This window comes from Sitophilus oryzae, unplaced genomic scaffold (genome assembly GCF_002938485.1).
Source record: "Sitophilus oryzae breed Bouriz unplaced genomic scaffold, Soryzae_2.0 scaffold_179_pilon_pilon, whole genome shotgun sequence".
NCBI classification, from domain to species: domain Eukaryota; kingdom Metazoa; phylum Arthropoda; class Insecta; order Coleoptera; family Curculionidae; genus Sitophilus; species Sitophilus oryzae.
This window is the reverse complement of record NW_022146501.1, coordinates 1,534,645-1,556,286: the sequence shown is the minus strand read 5'-3', so window position 1 is coordinate 1,556,286 and position 21,642 is coordinate 1,534,645. Positions and strand designations below refer to the sequence as shown.

Here is a 21,642-nt window from a genome sequence, read left to right as displayed (position 1 = left end):
AAATACAATATATTATATACCTATTTATAGTAATAAATACTTTGGCAAATAAACTATGAACCACACAAATGCAGCAAATGTTTTACGATATACAAATATCATATCTCAATCAATATACCTAAATAGAATTATTCTCTAAAGTAATTAGGGAAGCCAATAGTTGACCCCATTAAAATTTACATGGGATTTCTTATGTCCCGTCCGACGATGCAACACCCGGTATATGTTACTGTATGCGTCCGAAATACGGTAAAACCTAGGATTTACCAAAAGCAAGTGGTAGTAAAACCAACCAACCCCACCAAATAACCACCTAACCAATGCATTAACACCCCCCAAATAACCAGGCTAACCAATGCATTAACACCCTCCAAATAACCAGGCTAACCTAATTAGTTAATGTTTTTGATAAATCCTAGGTTTAGCGCGCTTATTCTAGGTTTTACCGCATTTCGAACATTTACAGTAACATATATATTTATTTATTAATACATATTTATTAATCCGTAGTATCTAACTAGCGTGACGTCATAAGTCTCGCTCCGAGGCTGTTCTATTAGAGAAGGCATTGCGTCAGCATGGTCGCAAGTTGCTAACCTAATAAAATTAACACTAGAAAAGCCCGCGAGAACTGTCAAACTCAAAGTTATTCGTTTCACAGACTATACTCAGTAACATTGCGTAAAGTCTGTAACAAGGCAGTGAGAATTTCGACAGACAAAAAATGACAGAAAATATGATTTTCCTGTGAATTAAAATGACAGACACAACTGTCACTGTCATGGAATCTCTTGTTGGACAGACTATACATAGATTCAGCTTGTATCTGCCGGTAGGACGGTTGTACATTCTGGGAGATAAATCGTTTTAATTAGTAATGAGTACTGATAAAAGATTAAATTTACCATTTCTAATTTTTTGAGTAGAAATTTGTCTATGAATTTATAAATGTAGAACTATGTTCCGCCGAACTATCTAGAATGTCGATAACATAGGAGATTGCAACACTGCAAGGTTTAGATACACCCTAGGGAAATCTCAGGTGAATAAACAAGTGGCACTAAAAAGTTTTTTCAAATTTCCCGGAAAATGTCAAGAAAAATTTTAAATTTTCAACATTTTTTTTTCGCCAAAAAAACCTCATAGGCGTGTTTCTGGGGTTGAACTATACTACCAGTTAAAATATTTGCACTTATTTCTGGGACACCCTGTATATATTTATCCGTTGCGTATCTGAGGGACAAAATTTTACGACCTACATCGACAATGCTTTGAAATAAACTAAATCAAGCGAATCGCTCGTCGCTTGCTACTTGCCATTCATCACCGAAAGAATATGTGCCCTGCGCACGCAAATTACTGCTTGGCGCTTGGCGTTAACGAGTACTTACAACAAGCGACGGATGAAAAACCGTATTTTTAAACAGTGATATTTCGCTCGAGCGATCACTCGATTATTGCAATCGGTTGAAACTCGAGTACTCGATTATTGAAATTAATCGGTTTTCCCGTCACTAGTAAAAACTCTTTTTAAAATATATTCCAGCCAGTTTGTCTGGATAGTCAGCTACCTGTAGCGGCTAGATATTTGACTTAATAATTATCGAACGTATTTGGTATCTCCCTTAATCGGTTACTATCTCACTCTTTTATTTACGGCAGTACCAGAATCGCAAGATTCTTATATTTGCGAACTCTAAATACACTACATGTTGATAGACAATGTTTTTTAAAGTTTTAGGATATTAAATAATCATCAAAATACTCTATAAATTACTATGAAACAATAGTTTTACGATATAGATAATAAATTTTATATTTATTCTACTTTATTATCAGAGAAATTAAATTTCATACGTTACTTACTAGGGAACAATCGACGAAAAAAATATATTTTTTAAAAGCAGTAAAATAAGCATAATTTTATTGAGATTACGCAGAGCAGGATCGTTATGGTGCGTTTAGACTTGAGCACGCACGAGCTGGGTCCGTATTCTATAACTTTGACATAAAAACGTTACGCTTTTAAAGCGGCGAGCGCAAGTAATTCGATCAGCGAAATGCAAGGCAGTCGATTTTAGTATTCTCGTTGCCATGCGAATCGTGTTCTGGATACGCGTTGAGCACATATTGGCAACATCACAATTTCTAATGTAGGTAATAGTCAAAAGTTGATAACTGACGGATGTAGCAATGAAAAATGTCAAATGTTACGTGAATTTCATAACCTATTGTTGAGTTATGTCAAGCTATTTTTCTATGGATATGTCATTATTCTTATTATACAAGGGAAGTGTTGAAGACGCTTCTCAGCATTTTCGATGTTTGGACAATATTTATAGCTGCCAAGTCGTAAATTATCAATTACTTATTGAGGATTTTCAAAGTTACAGAATACGGGCTCTGAGCGTGCGCGCACGGCATTCGTTCGCGCTCTCGGCTCCGTTCAAATTAAAAACTTATGTTTCGACAATGAAGTGATCCATTAAGGCAACCGTTTTCACAGCGCTCATCGCAATCAGTAAAGACGCTAAGCGCGTCAGACGAGAATACCGAAATCATTTGTGCGCGCACAGCAGAGTTGTGTTGGCGAAAATAATGGACGACCAAGAAATAGTCGAGGCTGCAGTCATTGTTATGCACAGCTTAATTATTAAAAAGAAGAAAAATCGAAAACATCGGCTCACGTTCGCGGCTGTTCGCGCACAGCACAGATTCAGAGTGAGCGTGCGCGCACAGCCGTTTACACTTGAGCATTCGCGGAGGATCAGTGCGTGCGTGCTCAAATCTAAACGCACCATTATGTTTTAAACATTTTGTTGAAAAACAAGTATGTAAAGACTGTTCAGCCATCGTTCACCGTTACGTCATCATTATTTGTCAATTATAAGTTTGAGGGTGTGTCTGAGAGTCTGAGATCATTTCATATTGTTTAGAAAATTTTAAGTACGTTCCTATATTATTGATTGCGAGTTCCGTTTTTTTTTTCGACATTTATTCTTTTTTTTTAACTCTTCATCAGTTACAATCCCTTTAATTCCAATCCTTTGGACTGTTGAAATTCCTAAAATGGTGTTTTTTTCCACCCTTATACTCTACTATGCGCAACTTGGTCTTTAGTGAATCATAAAAACATTAAATAAAATTGTAACATCTTAAATTTACCGAACCATTGTTAAATTTCTTTCTATTACGTTCATTTATTAAATCAGGACTAAAAATAAATTTGACTAATAAAAACTGATCTCATTGCACATTTCTCATAATTTTTTAAACTTTAAATCGATCACGGTTTATTTAAATCGGACTTACAACAAACCGTCGATGTTTTTAATAACGTTGTGTCATTCTCCGACTCTGCCAACCATGAAATAGACGCTATTAGGTAATTGTAACCCAGCTGAACGTACCATTGTCACCGCTAAAAAAATGTTTCTTATTGGAATTGATCGTGGCGAAACGAAAAAAAAAAGATTTTAAGTAGGTTGATCAATAGTATGGCGAAAAGAGAATATTCGCTTGATATAGTTGCTATAACAGAATATTTCTAAAAAAATATGCAGATGGGGAGATGTTTTAAATATTGCTATGATCATACCAAATAAACTTAGTTTTGTTTGTTGCCCACTTTTACATATTTTCTTTTAATCAAAATATTTTAGGAAACGAAAATAAATTAATTATAAATATCATACCAAAACAAGCCCTATAACATAGGATACAACATTTTAATGAACAGTGCTTTCCATAAAATCCATAAAATGAACAATATACGAAATAATATATATGTTCTGATTTCTTTCGAAAATCGACATCTATGAAACTATGAACCCTTCCTGGACACAAACGGTACATTGTGAGACAGGAAATTGTAGAGAGAAACAAGCCCTATTACATAGGATACAACATTTTAATGAACAGTGCTTTCCATAAAATCAATAAAATGAAAAATATACGAAATAAAATAAATGTACTGATTTCTTTCGAAAATCGACAACTATGAAAATATGAACCCTCCCTGGACACAAACGGTACATTGTGAGACAGGAAATTGTAGAGAGAAACAAGCCCTATAACATAGGATACAACATTTTACTGAACAGTGCTTTCCATAAAATCAATAAAATGAAAAATATACGAAATAATATACATGTTCTGATTTCTTTCGAAAATCGACATCTATGAAACTATGAACCCTTCCTGGACACAAACGGTACATTGTGAGACAGGAAATTGTAGAGAGAAACAAGCCCTATAACATAGGATACAACATTTTAATGAACAGTGCTTTCCATAAAATCAATAAAATGAAAAATATACGAAATAATATACATGTTCTGATTTCTTTCGAAAATCGACATCTATGAAACTATGAACAAAGAATATTATAGTTTTAAGAACTCTCGTGTGGAAGCTTTAGTGATTTGTCATACGGTGGCGCTTTTGAACATAATCGAAGCCTGAAAATGCTAATATTTTAAATTTTGAGGACTACGCGCGGCGATATTTCGTACGGTGTTGCCAAACATATTTTGTTTCTCGATATTTAAAGAAATATGTATTGATTATATATTTCGTATTCGTTAGTACATGAGGCATCCTAAGGCTATGAAAAAAAAACGTAGCTATAAAAATAAAATTTTAGATTTTTAATTTTTTTGTATACCTTCTAATAAAAATTACTTCTATTCTAATAAAAAAATTAACTAGTATGATTATGTGTTATCTGTGCTAGTATTAGGAAACTGGAGTAAATACGGAGAATATTAATTCGTTCTCTAAGATGATCACTACTAAGTAATTTTTTAAAATTCGACCCATAAGGGGGTGTAATTAAATAAAGGGGTGTAATTATACAAAAAAAATCTGTATCTACTAGGAGTATGAACTTTTGCACAGATGTGGCGCATTTGAACATTAATAAGCGATTTTTGGAAATGTATAGCCTAAGGGTAGTGAAACTGGGGGGTGAAATTTTGTACAGAGTTTCCTTAAGTGACGAAAGTGAGTACCTAGAAGCTAAATTTTGACATTCATCCCTTAGAAATAAAAAAAAAAAACTTCTAAAACCGTTAAAATCGGTTTTAGAAGTATGAATTTTGCAGACGTTCCTTATGTAACGTAATTTAGCATTAAGAAGCAATTTTTGGAAATTCGCCCTCTAAGGGTGTGAAATGAGGGGTTGAACGTTCTGGAACAATAAATTCTGTTCAAGGAATATGAGAATTTGCAGAGAGGTTCCTTATGTAGCGTAATTGAATAATTAGAGTGATTTTTTTGGAATTCATTCCTTAAGGGGGTAAAACTAGGGGTGAAAAATTTGTATAATTTTTTATGTAAAATCCGTTCTAGGACTAGGAGTATGAAATTCTGTTCAGAGGCCCTTAAATGATGAAAGTGAGTACCTAGAAGCGAATTTTAGGCATGCATCCCTAAAAATAAGGGATGAAAATTTGTACAAAAATTTGTTAAAATCGGTTTTAGAAGTATGAATTTTGCAGACGTTCCTTATGTAACGTAATTTAGCACTAAGAAGCAATTTTTGGAAATTCGACCTCTAAGGGTGTGAAATGAGGGGTTGAACGTTCTGGAACAATAAATTCTGTTCAAGGAATATGTAAATTTGCACAGAGGTTCCTTATGTAGCGTAATTGAATAATTAGAGTGATTTTTGGAATTCATTCCTTAAGGGGGTAAAACTAGGGGTGAAAATTTGTATAATTTTTTATGTAAAATCCGTTCTAGGACTAGGAGTATGAAATTCTGTTCAGAGGTCCCTTAAATGATGAAAGTGAGTACCTAGAAGCGAATTTAGGCATGCATCCCCTAAAAATAAGGATGAAAATTTGTACAAAATTTGTTAAAATCGGTTTTAGAAGTATGAATTTGCAGACGTTCCTTATGTAACGTAATTTAGCACTAAGAGAGCAATTTTTGAAATTCGACCTCTAAGGGTGTGAAATGAGGGGTTGAACGTTCTGGAACAATAAATTCTGTTCAAGGAATATGAGAATTTACACAGAGGTTCCTTATGTAGCGTAATTGAATAATTAGAGTGATTTTTAGAATTCATTCCTTAAGGGGTAAAACTAGGGTGAAAATTTGTATAATTTTTATGTAAAATCCGTTCTAGGACTAGAGAGTATGAAATTCTGTCAGAGGTCCCTTAAATGATGAAAGTGAGTACCTAGAAGCGAATTTTAGGCATACATCCCCTAAAAAATAAGGGATGAAAATTTGTACAAAAATTTGTTAAAATCGGTTTTAGAAGTATGAATTTTGCAGACGTTCCTTATGTAACGTAATTTAGCACTAAGAAGCAATTTTTGGAAATTCGCCCTCTAAGGGTGTGAAATGAGGGGTTGAACGTTCTGGAAAAATAAATTCTGTTCAAGGAATATGGGAATTTGCACAGAGGTTCCTTATGTAGCGTAATTGAATAATTAGAGTGATTTTTGGAATTCATTCCTTAAGGGGGTAAAACTAGGGGTGAAAATTTGTATAATTTTATATGTAAAATCCGTTCTAGGACAAGGAGTATGAAATTCTGTTCAGAGGTCCCTTAAATGATGAAAGTGAGTACCTAGAAGCGAATTTTAGGCATACATCCCCTAAAAAATAAGGGATGAAAATTTGTACAAAAATTGTTAAAATCGGTTTTAGAAGTATGAATTTTGCAGACGTTCCTTTTGTAACGTAATTTAGCACTAAGAAGCAATTTTTGGAAATTCGCCCTCTAAGGGTGTGAAATGAAGGGTGAACGTTCTGAAACAATTCTGTTGAAGGAATATGAAAATTTGCACAGAGGTTTCTTATGTAGCGTAATTGAATAATTAGGGTGATTTTTGGAATTCATTCCTTAAGGGGGTAAAACTAGGGGTGAAAATTTGTATAATTTTTTACGTAAAATCCGTTCTAGGACTAGGAGTATGAAATTCTGTTCAGAGGTCCCTTAAATGATGAAAGTGAGTACCTAGAAGCAAATTTTAGGCATGCATCCCCTAAAAAATAAGGGATGAAAATTTGTACAAAAATTTGTTAAAATCGGTTTTAGAAGTATGAATTTTGCAGACGTTCCTTATGTAACGTAATTTAGCACTAAGAAGCAATTTTTGGAAATTCGCCCTCTAAGGGTGTGAAATGAAGGGTTGAACGTTCTGGAACAATAAATTCTGTTCAAGGAATCTTGAGAATTTTACAGAGGTTCCTTATGTAGCGTAATTGAATAATTAGAGTGATTTTTGGAATTCATTCCTTAAGGGGGAATAAAACTAGGGGTGAAAATTTGTATAATTTTTTATGTAAAATCCGTTCTAGGACTAGGAGTATGAAATTCTGTTCAGAGGTCCCTTAAATGATGAAAGTGAGTACCTAGAAGCGAATTTTAGGCATGCATCCCCTAAAAAATAAGGGATGAAAATTTGTACAAAAATTTGTTAAAATCGGTTTTAGATGATGATTAATATGATGATGATTATATATGATGATTTGCACAGAGGTTTATTATGTAGCGTAATTGAATAATTAGAGCGATTTTTGGAATTCATTCCTTAAGGGGGTAAAACTAAGGGTAAAAATTTGTATAATTTTTATGTAAAATCCGTTCTAGGACTAGGAGTATGCAATTTTGTACAGAGGTTCCTTAAGTGATGAAAGTGTGTCAAAAAAAAACAACCCCTATTAAAATATAGGGGATGATGGTGGAACGGTGAAAATTTAGGGTTATTTGTATTTATTAATGCCAACTAAAAAAATAAAACATTTTTCTTTTCAAAATATAAAATGAGGGAATACCCTTACCACATAAGGGTATAAAAAATAGATAGCAACCTATTCTTAGACGTACTGAATATACATATAAAATTTCATCAAAATCGGCAAAACCGTTTCGGAAATGGTAACAAGAAATTTAAAAAAAAACAACCCCTATTAAAAAATAGGGGATGATGGTAGAACGGTGAAAATTTAGAGTTGTTTGTATTTTTTTAAGGCCAAATAAAAAAAATATTTTTTTTTCAAAAATAAAAAAAATGAGGGTAGGCTACCCTCTCGGCTACCCTTATCACTTAAGGGTATAAGAATAGATAACAACCTATTCTTAGACGTACTGAATATACATACATATAAAATTTTATCAAAATCGGTCAATCGGAGATGGTAACAAAAACTTAAAAAAACAACCCCTATTAAAAAATAGGGGATGATGAGTAGAACAGTGAAAATTTAGGGTTGTTTGTATTTTTAATGCCAAATAAAAAAAATTAAAATAATTTTTTTCAAAAATAAAAAAATGGGGTGGGCTACCCTCTCTCAGCTACCCTTATCACTTAAGAGTATAAGAATAGATAACAACCTATTCTTAGACGTACTGAATATACATATAAAATTTTATCAAAATCGGTTAAGCCGTTTCGGAGATGGTAACAAAAAATCTTAAAAAACAACCCCTGTTAAAAAATAGGGGATGATGGTAGAACGGTGAAAATTTAGGGTTGTTTGTATTTTTTAATGCCAAATAAAAAAAATTAAAATATTTTTTTTTCAAAAAATAAAAAAATGGGGGTGGGCTACCCTTACCACTTAAGGGTATAAAAAATAGACAACAAACTATTTTCAGACCTACTCAATATACATAATAAAATGTCATCAAAATCGGCCAAGCCGTTTCGGAGATGGTATCAAAAAAACAACCCCTATTAGAAAATAGGGGATGATGGTAGAACAGTGGTGAAAATTTAGGAAGGTGTTTGTATTTTTTAAGGCCAAATAAAAAAAATATTTTTTTTTCCAAAAAAAAAATGAGGGTGGGCTACCCTCTCCGGCTACCCTTATCACTTAAGGGTATAGAATAGATAACAACCTATTCTTAGACGTACTGAATATACAAATAAAATTTTATCAAAATCGGTTAAGCCGTTTCGGAGATGGTAACAAAAATCTTAAAAAACAACCCTTGTTAAAAAATAGGGGGATGAGGGTAGAACGGTGAAAAATTTAGGGTTGTTTGTATTTTTTAATGACAAATAAAAAAAATTAAAATATTTTTTTTTTCAAAAAATAAAAAAATGGGGGTGGGCTACCCTTATCACTTAAGGGTATAAAAACAGATAACAACGTATTCTCAGACCTACTGAATATACATATAAAATTTCATCAAAATCGATCAAGCCGTTTCGGAGATGGTAACAAAAAATTAAAAAAAAACATCCCCTATTTAAAAATAGGGGATGATGGTAGAACGGTGAAAACTTAGGGTTGTTTGTATTTTTTAATGCCAAATAAAAAAAATAAAAATAAAAATATTTTTTTTTTTAAATAAAAAAAAATGGGGGTGGGCTACCCTTATCACTTAAGGGTATAAAAAATATATAACAACCTGTTTTCAGACCTACTCAATATACTTATAAAATTTCATCAAAATCGGCTAAGCCGTTTCGGAGATGGCAACAAAAAAAATAAAAAACAACCCCTATTAAAAATAGGGGATGATAGCAGAACGGTGAAAATTTAGGGTTGTTTGTATTTCTTAATGCCAAATAAAAAAATAAAAAACATTTTTTTCTTTTCAAAAACTAAAAAAAAATGAGGGTGAGTTACCCTCTCGGCTACCCTTATCAGTTAAGGGTATAAAAATAGATAACAACTTATTCTTAGACGTACTGAATATACATATAAAATTTTATCAAAATCGGTTAAGCCGTTTCGAGATGGTAACAAAAAATTAAAAAACAACCCTATTAAAAATAGGGGATGAAAGTAGAACAGTGAAAATTTAGTGTTGTTTGTATTTTTAATGCCAAATAAAAAAATTAAAATATTGTTTTCACACAAATAAAAAAAATGGGGTGGACTACCCTTATCATTTAAGGGTATAAAATATATAACTACCTATTCTCAGACCTACTGAATATACATATAAATTTCATCAAAATCGGTTAAGCCGTTTCGGAGGAGTACGGTAACCAAAACTGTAACACGGGAATTATATAAGATAATATTATATGTAAACTGCGGAGTGCGGAGAACGGAAAGACTGATTATAGCAATAGATAAAATTTAAAACTATAATTTAAAACTATTCAAGAAAGTACACACAAAACAAGGCAACGCCGCGCGTCTATTCGTTCAATTCCGAGCAAAATAGCGAGGCTCCACGAAGTTGGGGCCTCGCTCGCCAAAGCGAGGCCCCATCGACAGGTCAGATTTTGATGCCAGACGAGACTTCTAGGGTATTAAGATATTCTTTGCTATGAACCCTTCCTGGACACAAACGGTACATTGTGAGACAGGACTGTTGATTACGTAGCTAAAAGTTTAATTGACATCAAATATATGTAGTAATTTTAAAATATTTGTTGTGTAGAGACGTAAAGTTATTCGAGAGAATTCCTTAGGGTAAAAACATAGTGGAGCGACGAGGCTAGAGGCACAGCGACGAGGTAAGAGACAAGATAAGCGACGCGACAGGAGACACGTACATAGTAAGGAGACAAAAGTTGCGATTTATTGCTCGACTTTCCAAATTCAAACCAGTATGTACAATGTTCTCCGACAGTGAAGATGAGATTTTATTCGATAATGCGGCGCTTCGCGGACTTATAGCAGTGGGGGAATTGGACAGAAACTACTCTGTACATCCCATTAATCAAGCGCGCAAACAGTTTGGACAGTACCATACATTATTTTTTGAAGTGAGACAACATCCAGTCCGATTTTTTCAATATTCCTCCTACATAATGATACCAGTCAACTGAAAAAAGGCCACACGCATTCCAGGGTCAACGCGACAAGAAATCATATTTTTATCTTGTCTCGTCACTTGACGCTTCGGCAATCTCTTTACTGTGTTTGCCTCCATTACAATACACGATCAAATTCTAGTCGCGACGCTTACCTCGTCGCTGTGCCTCTAGCCTCGTCGCTCTACTATGTTTTTACCCTTAGAACGACTGTTGTCTGTCACTTAATTCATAATAAGATTTTATTTTTTATGAAAAGTTACATCAGATTTTTTTTAATGTCAATGACTACGCCCTTTTGAACAAAATTAAACATAAGCCATCAAAATTATTAAAATTTAAATATACGTTATTAATAGTACTTTTGTATAAAAATCTATACTTCTGATAAAGAATTAATTTTGCATACTAAAAATGGTGAAAAAATCTTAATTTTAATAAGTTTTTGTTGTGACGTTTCAGGTATTATAACTCCTATGACAATCTTCCGCCAGCCGAGGACGAAAGAAATAAGCGACAGTGTGATAGCGCCAATAGTTTGACATTTGGAGTAAGCAGAGAAAAGGCATTCAGGAGCGGGTAATTACATTATTAATACTAAAATTCTAAACTATTTACCATTAAAGAACAACTAACATACACTTAAAAGAAATATATATATATAAAGTAATCGCAAAACAATTTCCGATGCACGTGATCAACTTTGACTGACAAGCGATGGCGACAGCGCTGCCAGATTGTGATTGTGAAGATTTTTACGTTTTATTTTTAACTTAATAATTAATATTTTAGTAATTAATTTCTTTATTAACAGTAGTCACTAACACTCACAGTAGCAATATTTAAAGTTAAGGCAGTAGCTACTCATTACAAATGGAAATAAGTAGAAATAACTTTAAAAATGGTATTATGTACTTCATACCAATCAAACTTACTTCTCTGAATGCAGTCAAGGGTAATAAGGGACCTTTATTGTCAAGTTCTTGTTCAAAATAGTTTATTAGAAAAGCTACAAGTTCTTTGCTTCGACTGTTTAAATGCTTTGGCATATTTTCGACAGAAAATTTCAAGAAATGCAATACAAAAACTCGAAAATTTAGTTCTTAAAAGAACTGTATGTGCTTAAAAGTACAATTTTTAAAAGAAGACTATGAAAATCGGCAAAAAACGAGAATTACTCCCAAAGATTCAACAACACGATATTACACAAAATAATGACTGACATTATCATAATCTATGATCATAATTGAGCGTCCGGATTGCACAACGACCTTAGCGCGTGACCGCAGGCAGCCTAGTAGGCAGTACGCGTTGTTGCGCGCCGATTTAACGAAATAAATAATTTTAAACCTGCTGTCATTTCGTTAATAATTATCGTATCGTCTTGATTTTTGCATAGAAATACTCATGAGTCTTTAGCGCTTCCGACAAGCCTAAATAACTGGATTTTTTTATATTTTCGATTTGTTTACATTGCCCGAGCATATTACAACTTTAAGATCTCTGATATAAATTTTAAAACGGACAGATATGAATACTATCATTTAATTAGTTATACATTTAGTTACAACATATTCAAAATTTAGGTCTATCAGTTTTTGTTAAAAGTAATAACAAGTATAAATAAAAAAATGGTCAGTACAACGCAAGCCGTTTTTAGCGCACGTTCAGCTTTGGTTTTAGTTTTAGCGCTATTTTTTACAGAAAATAAATTATGAACTTTGATCAAATGACAAGAACATTATCATTGCCGATATCTCCTGGTCATAATGTAGTTCTTTTTTCAATATATTGCATTGTTTTAGCTTAAAAAAAACTTGAAATTATGCGGCTTTTTTGCGAGAGCTACCGGAGCTGCGTTAATAAAGAGATGGCTATGTACGTCAATAGAAAGACAGTATTTGCGATAGTCTTTTGTTTACACGGAGTATAGAAAATTTTTGCTACAGCTTGTTTACTACCAGTAGTATTTGTGCGTTTTTATAAATTATTTATTAGTAAATAGAGGGAAATGCGACCGAAAAGAAAGGTCAAAAGTTAGTAGAAATCCGGATAAATGGAAGTGCAATATTTCCAAAAAATCTCGTGACGAGGTAAAATTACAGTCTATTGTGGCTATGATTGACGTACACAGCCATCTCTTTATTAACGCAGCTCCGGTAGCTCTCGCAAAAAAAGCCGCATAATTCAAGTTTTTTTAAGCTAAAACAATGCAATATTTTGAAAAAAGAACTAATTATAACCAGGAGATATTGGCAATGATAATGTTCTTGTCATTTGATCAAAGTTCAGAATTTATTTTCTGTAAGAATAGCGCTAAAACTAAACTCAACCATTTTTTATTTATACTCGTTATTACTGCTAGCATAAACCGATAGACCTAAATTTTGAATATGTTGTAACTAAATGTATAACTAATTATATGGTAGTATTCATATCTGTCAGTTTTAAAATTTACAACAGAGATTTTTATCTCAAAGTTATATTATGCTCGGACAATGTAAACAAATCGAAAATATAAAAAATAATCCAGTTATTTAGGCTTGTCGGAAGCGCTAAACACTCATGAGTATTTATATGCAAAAATCAGGACGATACGATAATTATTAACCAAATGACGGCAGTTTTGAAAAAATATCTGTTCCAATCATTTGCTCCATAAAGTAAAATGAAGAGCTGCTCGGTATCTTAAATTATACAACAAATTAAATATTTTTGCCAAAATTTCATTTAGTCTGATTTATAGGCTTTAGTGTCAATTTCGATATGATTGATGACGCGCATCGGAAAATGTTTTGCTATTACCGTATATAATTGTTAATATGGTAATTCACTCAATATTTTTCTACAGGTCTCCAATAAATAATCGTCATCCAACCGACGACATGCGACGTAGCACAAATAGTCCTATTCCTCAATCAAATCCAATGTCCAATGGTAGGGACAAAGACAGACGGAACAATAACACTAAGGTCAGCCATATTCTCTATCATTAACTGCAATTTTAATACTAAACCTATAAGTAATTTCTTTACTGACTTTTTTTTTCTTTAAACATCTGCAGGTTACTTCAAGTAGTCAAAGGATAGCCAGGGTGAGTCCCGATAGCCAGACTGAAGGCCTGCCAGTAGCCGTGACGGATAAGTCTCCAGTGCAGGGCCCCAAGGAATGTTTGACAGTCGAAGAAGAGTTTCCTGATTATAAAAAGTAAGTATTCAATGATTTTGGATCTAGCGAAAACTAGAAAGTGGATCTTTACTAAAAATGATCTCTTTAATTTTAGGCATTACGTTACCATAACGAACGTTGATCAAAAAAGGGCATACAAAGCCGATTTCAACGCAGATTACGCCGAATACAAGGGCCTGTATCCTTTGGTAGAGAAGGTATCCAAAAGGTTCGAGCAGCTAGAAGCGAAATTGAAGTTGGAAGGTGAACATAGCCCTAAATATAAAGTAAGTAAAGATATATTTATCATACAGGTGATTATTTTTCAGAGTGAGAACTTTCTACACAATTATTTTTCTATGAATTTATTAAAAAGGCAGTTAAGCTACTATCAAAAACGAGAACCACTGTTTTTAATCCCAACATTTCTGAAATACGTTGCAAAAAATTTGAGAACCGCTTTTCTAAATATGTCAGAAAGATTGTGAACTGCTGGTTTAAATCCATTTTCCATATACGTTAGAAAACGTGGCGGTATCTGTACCCGAGGCAAAGAATTTTTTTTCTCATAAATCTCAGTGAAATAAGTAAACCTAGACGTTTCTAAAATAGCTGTTGTTACGATGATATTTCGTTAATTACATCTCATTATGTTGATATACAGGGTTGTTCACCACATACGACACGGAGTATTGTAGCTAAACGATTAGATTTTTACAAATTGTCAGTTTTGGGTTCGTTGGAGGACTATTAGAGCTACAATCTAAAAATATTTTTACCAGATACAGAGTGTCCCAAATAAGTAAAAAATATTATAGTTGTATTTTTTTAAATAGAACACCCTGTATATTATTCTATTTTTGGATTCTACGATTGAAATAAAGGTAAATTTGATTAAAGTTTATCACACTTAAACCTTACGGTTTTTGAAATATTTTCAATTTTATGAAATTGCAGTAAAAAATTTAAGGCTTTATTTCTCCAAGAGTATCAGAGTTTTTAATACTAAATATTTACTGAAGATTATTTATTGATCAGATATTGTGTTGCAATAATAAAAATTTTACTACATTATACAGAGTGTCCAAAAATGTGTATTAAATAATTACTAGCTTTAAACGGCAATAACTTGTTTAATTTAAATGGAACACCCTATATATTTTACGTGAATCAGATGCACAATGTAATTGTCTATCAAATTGTATTGTTCCATTTTTACCCATCTCTTCAAGTTTTCATAGAAAATGCATTTTCTTATAATGTAGACCTCATTTATCACTATACCCATGGAATATTGACATTTTAGCTTATTTTTAAAGATGTAACAAATTTTCAAAGGGTACAGATACTAATATTGTCGATATAGTTCGCTTATTTAATTAAAAAATAAAAAAAAGACTGTTTAAATATTTTTTGTTAGAGGACCAATTAATATGATCTTAGTATTCAAACTACATTAATTGACTATTTACGTTGTAGTAATAATTGCTCCAAATACTAAAAAAACTGAATTTTGTGTGTGTATTAGACAGTGTGGTAAAAAGTAACGCCTGGTAAATTTTATTTCATTTATTGACGAATGCTTATTTATAAAAATAGAGCCGCCAGAACAGTTAGTCACTGCGTATTGCCCAGCGGTATTACGATTTTAAGTTTTGAAATATATGTTTTTACTATATTATAATTAATAATGTTAGACAATGATTAAAACTAAATATTCTTGTGTAACCTTAGAGGAAAGGCCAATTTAATCTACCATCGGTAACTGTTTTCTAAATGCACTTTTTTTTATTTTTCTGAAGCCACCACAACGTTTGGCGTTGATTGCTTCGTGTTATTTCACAAAATAGTACAATAAATATAAGCCCGTGTTATAAAAATTAGTTTTGGTTAACAATAAAAAACAAATAACCAATCACGGCGCGTCTCGAACAATTTCAGGAAACGGAGAAACTAATTTTTTTAACGCGGGCTTATATTTGAGAATACTTCTGAAAGTATTTCCAGAAATGTTTTAGGAATGTTTTACGATTTCGGAGATAGTGTAGAGGCTGTTTAAGAACCGCTATTTTAGAGCCTTATCTTTGCTAAATACTTTACAAAAAGTTTGAGAACCGCTGGTTTAAATTTTTCCCATATTTGATATAACAACTATATTTCAGAAAATTTTCCAAAAAATTTGAGAACGGCTGGTTTAGATACTCATCGCTCCCTAATTTTGTTTGCAGGACATTAAGAAACAAATCGTACGCGAGTACCAGGAAATGAAGAAGAACCTCGAACACCAACGTGCCAAGATCCGCTTCGAATACCTGCACAAGAAGCTGTCGCACATCAAGAAACTGGTCAGCGACTACGACCAGGCGCCCGCGGTGCACTGTTAGCCCTACTCGTCCAACCAATCGATCCAGGAGAGAATAAATCGGGCAGAATATACGCGGTGGAACGAAACTTCGATGACATATCCGTCGATGATGCGTGCGACGGTACTTTTTGGTACTACGACTGCTACTTTTCGCAGCGCGCATATCTTTTTCCGTCTCTGTTTTATTGTCCTGCGAGAATCTTCCGCAGTTATTATGGATAGTCTTCTTCGCTCTGTCTTTCTCCAAAAGCGAAATTTGCCGGACACAATTTGATTGACTCTACTATATTCCATATTTGTGGCTTCCTTTCGTTATATAAAGAATGTTCAGTGATCTTTCAGCGTTACGTCATCATTATTTTTCAAATGTAAGTTTCGGGGTGTGTCTGAAATCAGTTCATATTGTTTAGAAAATTTTAAGTACGTTCCTAAAATATTATTTGAGCGAGTTCCGTTTTTTTTCCGGCATTTATTAATTTTGATTGTGTTTTAATAGCAGATTTTTTCAACTAATTGTACCGGTAATAAAAATAAATCCATGGAAAGAACTAAGGGCTATACCATGATGCTCTTTAATGCTCTGTAAGTTCAGAACTACACAAAATAAATCATTGATTGTACTTACAAAATATTGAACAATATTGAGTTTATCCCTCTGTTTTTGCCGCAGTTGTAGATTTGACCAAAAAAAAATATAAATAAAACTCTAAAGTTGGGCAACAGCACGGCTACGTCGAAGCACTGGTTTGGTTAGGTTGTTAGTGTTGACACACACTGCTCATTCACGCCGGTTCAAGGCCGGATGAGATCGGATATCTCACGAGTAAGAGTCGATTTAGACACTCGCCACTCGGTAGGCCATTGACCATGATATGGCCGAAGACCGCAATTCGGATTCCATGTGAACAAAGTAAAATGAGTAAAATTATAGGCTCAAATAAATGACAATTACCAGAGACACAATATGTAGTAATTTACGAAATGACGTAAACAATCTCTTTCATCTAGTTGAGGGACGAAGTAAAGGTCATACAAAATAAAAAACCTTACTGATCTATTGTGCGTTCTATCTTTCTGTTACAACCTGGCAACAATGTTGTCTAAAATGTAAGCACGTGCTCGATGACGTGCAACGGTTTTTAATTTGTATGGCCTTTACAAAAATATAAGACATAACGTTGGATGATCGCTGAAAATTCTTTGTTTTAAAATACGTAGTCTGAACTAAGGACTGAAAATAATATTCTTGGTTTGACGTATCAAAATACTCAGCTGCTTCAGTAAATGAATTAAGCTTTTTTATTTAATTTTTTTAAATTACAAGGACATTATATCCATTATTTTTTTATAAACTTTGTCAAAGTCCATTCTTGCATATTGCTGCAGGAAATAAATCACTAAACTGCTGTTGAAATTAATATACTGTACTGGACACCATATCGCCGTGGTGTATAAGTGACAGACAGAGGTATAAGTGACAGACAGAGAGACAAAATAAAAAGCGGCATACAGTATTGCCGGATTTTACTGGCGTAGGTAGGGCTAAGAATAAAAATACTACCGAAAAGAAGATAGTATATATCTAAGCTAAATATAATCTACTAGTTGAAGCCTGGCGCATCCGTCACGAGATCAGGAAAAAAATACTTTTTATTATTTTTTTTAAATGGAAAACAAAAAATCCGGCGACGACAGTTTTTAGAAGTGCCAATTAGCTATCTTTTAGTAAAAAGAGCAACTTTCTAGAGCAAGTCGTTACTTCAGTAGAGACGACACAGATAAACATTAGCATTTTATATATGTCGATTACAGTTATAGTAAAATGAGAAAGTGATTGAATGGAAAATAAAGATCCAACCATGCAACATTTTTCGTAGACGCCTACTTGTGCGGTTTGAAATTTTGACGCAAAATCCGGCAATACCGCATAGAAGAAATGTATCAATATAACTTTTTTTTCTTTTAATTCGTTTGATTTTTGATTAAGCTGTTTTAAATTATCACTGTGTTACACATTAAAATCCAGACCACGCTTCTACAATGACCCGATCGGTATAATGTCTGAAGTCAATTATACATATCTAGAAATTTAATTTTTATTAAGGGCCTTCTTTGGTTTGGTTTGGTTATTCAAGTAGTTGAATATTTTGGTTTAAAAATCCGGTCCTGTTTAAAAAAATCTGTATTGAAATACGTTCTTATTTTTATTATTTTAGCTCTGTTTGTTTTTGTTTGAGAGCCACTGATTAAATACTTAAGTGAGATTAAAATTAAATTATTTTTTCAAGGAAAACAATCAAACATCTTTCAAGGAGTAAAACGAGTATGGATATATGTATTGAGTATCTCTCTATGCAGTAAACTTATTCGACATGAGCTGATTGATCTGAAAAAAAAACGACGTTACGGTTGCTTCTGAAATAAAAATCGATAAATAAATTACCATAAATATATGCCATTTATTTTAAAATTGACATCGGAATTTGTCAAAAATTAATATTTAATTCCAAACAGAAATATTTTTTTACCGGTTCATTGTCGTGCCTATAAACATACATTTTTCATTTAAATATTAATTTTTGGAAATTTTTTATGTCATTTTTTAATAAGCGACTTATATAATAGGGGTCAACCCGATAGAAAAAAATGTCATCGATTCAAAAGCTACCGTGACGGCGTTTTTTTCTCTCTCGATCCTATGATACTTTATATTCTTCCGACGATCAGCTTGTGAGTCGCAAATGTGCCAAAAGTGATTATAGACGGTTAATTGTTTACCTGTTATACATGGTGCACCAGAAAGTTTGTTACAAATGGTATATTATGTTTTATTATTGAGTTATTAAAAAAATATATTTAGAATTTCTTTAGGATATTTAATAACAAAACTAAAATAACTCATGTCATCGCGTCAACCTACATTGATTCTCTTTATATATGCAAAAATTGAGGTTAAGTGATTAAATTTCGAAAAAGTCAAAGAGAAAAGTTGTTCGGCAAGTTTATCAATATACAGAGACTCAAAATTTTATTATTTTTCGAAAAAAAAATGTTTTTTCTCTAACTCAATAATAAATAATTTTACCATTTATTGCAAACTTTGTTGCACACCCTGTATATTGTTGATTCTTATTTCGTCAGTTTAAGCTTTAGACCAAGTTTTTTGTTGATTGGTACTGTATGAAAACAGTTGGAATTTTTTTTTGTTTTTTTTTAACTCCATTGTAAATATGCTCAGGTTTTGGAGAAAATTTTTAAGGTTATGTAATTTTTGCGGTTTTATTCTAACCGATTCCGTACAACGAGAGCTGTTAAATAGTAAATTCCACTAAAAGCCAATTGTAGTCAATTTTTTCGTAGCGCGCGCCGGACGATGTGTCATCCTGAGGGCGTAAACAGTTATCCATTGAAACGTTTTCTTCCATTTCGATCCTAGAATTAAAAAAAAACCGTCCAGATAGGCAGGGGGCGTCGGATCGGGCCCGCTACGATTTATTTTTTTGTTAAATCAATTGTTATTCGTGTTTTTGTACATAATACTGTTTTTTTTTTGGATGATTACTTTCATTTTTATGGACTTCTGATTTGTTATTGATGTGTATAGGGTCTAAAGTTTTCTTATATAGAGCAATAGTGTCCTTTAACAAAGCGTTATGGTAGAACTACTGGAAACTCTTAATTTTTTTTATTGTTATATTTTTATGTTTGGACACGGTTAATTATTTAATAGTCAATTTTTTAAATTGTAGTAAGTTAAGTCAATTATAGTGCAAAATTTTGAGAACAATTTCACAAAATATAGTTTTTTTAAAGAACTTTTTAAGTCAGTTTGTTTAAAACGAATGTATCTGTTCTTCCAAGTTTAGAATTATTGTTAAAATCATCTAAAACAAACATTTCTATCTGTTTATAGTAAAAAATTAACATAACTTTTAATTTTTCTACCATTTTAAAGGCTACTGCGACGCCTTTTTTCCCATCGTATGGTGTTTCACTTGGGAAAAAATTATTGTTAATATTATGAAAAGTTAGTTAATTTTTAGCCAAATATTTTTTATCGTGTTCCAGTAGTTCAGATCTTATTAATTTCTTTTGTTCTGTATTTTTAAGACTGTGATGGCGTCTGGCAGACGCGTTTTTCAAATAGCGCGCCATTTTTTGACGTTTGAGCGCGCTCAGTGTCTTTTCTATGCAGGGGTGGGGGTTATATTTGACGAATTGACAATCACGATTTTTTTTAATTGCCAAATTTTATGATCAAGCAGGTTCTGGACAGTGACAAATAATTATTGTAGGAAATTACGTTAGAATTGGTTTTAATTGTCAAATGTCCAAGAGTCCACTTGATTATGAGGTATGTACAGGGTGTACCGAAAAGTTCACAACAAACGGGATAATACATTTGAAGTTTTCTCAATTGTCGCGAACTCGTTGGGGCGCTCTGTAGTATGTAGAAGGTTAGACTGTATGACAATGATTCTAGTGTTACAATTTTTTACTGATTTTTAAATTTGTCTAATTTCCACGCCCTGTATAATACTTAATATTTACTATTTGGGGAAGGGCAATAGATTATTTTGCCTTGTCAGTTATTGTTGAGAAGATTTGATTGCCTTCCCGTTGACTGTCCTAAAAATAGCCAGGTTTCCTGAGGAAAAAAATGTTAAAAAAATTAATATATTAAGGAGAAGATAGTTAAGTCGGTTGTGATTGTACATATTTCTGATTTATGATGACGACTTTGGCACGTCCTTGATGCAGCATGTAATATTTTTAAACGTAAGCCCTACAGCGTTCCACGACAGCTTGTTTTGTACCACTGTTTTCTTGGTTAGAAAATTATTTGAACATATCTAATCATGTCATATAAGCTATCTTTTTTTTTACTGTAAGCTTAGATTTTTGTTAATAACTAAGTAAGTTCTTAGATATAATAGACCTCCATTTAGAGGCGGGAAATTTAAAATAACAGCAACCAAAAGATTACAACAATGTACAGGGTGGGTCAAATTGGACGCTTTTAAAGGGAAATTCCCTTTTCTATAGGAGATAGGCAAAAACTAATATCGGTGTCTGGAGCTCAATTTTCATCAAAAACATAATGGTGAAAACCGCACGTCGATATCTGTTACTGTTTCGGAGTTACGGGGTGTTTTCGAAAATATGCATTTTTAAAAATCGCCGTAACTTTTTGCTATGGAAAATTTTGTATTTTATGAAAACATTTCCAAAGCACTTTTTACGTAGAATTTAATGGTTTAAGTATAATTTTTTTTAATTAATAATTTAAGAGTTATCAACAGAAAAATTGATTTTTTATTTGGGACACCCACTATATTTTTAATTAACTGAAAAGAATTTAAAATTAGC

General features: G+C 32.6%; 1 protein-coding gene across 1 annotated transcript in view; it reads left to right on the top strand.

The window, feature by feature from the left end:
* Positions 1-17,959, top strand: part of LOC115882902 (RNA polymerase II elongation factor Ell) — an 81,253-nt gene extending 63,294 nt beyond the window's left edge. Inside the window, exons 9-13 of the mRNA XM_030901163.1 lie at positions 11,202-11,318; positions 13,591-13,711; positions 13,804-13,946; positions 14,023-14,194; positions 16,136-17,959. Coding sequence (XP_030757023.1) covers positions 11,202-11,318; positions 13,591-13,711; positions 13,804-13,946; positions 14,023-14,194; positions 16,136-16,291 — 709 coding nt within the window. The 3' untranslated portion in view covers positions 16,292-17,959. The remainder of the gene's footprint in view (positions 1-11,201; positions 11,319-13,590; positions 13,712-13,803; positions 13,947-14,022; positions 14,195-16,135) is intronic.
* Positions 17,960-21,642: the final 3,683 nt, after the last annotated feature.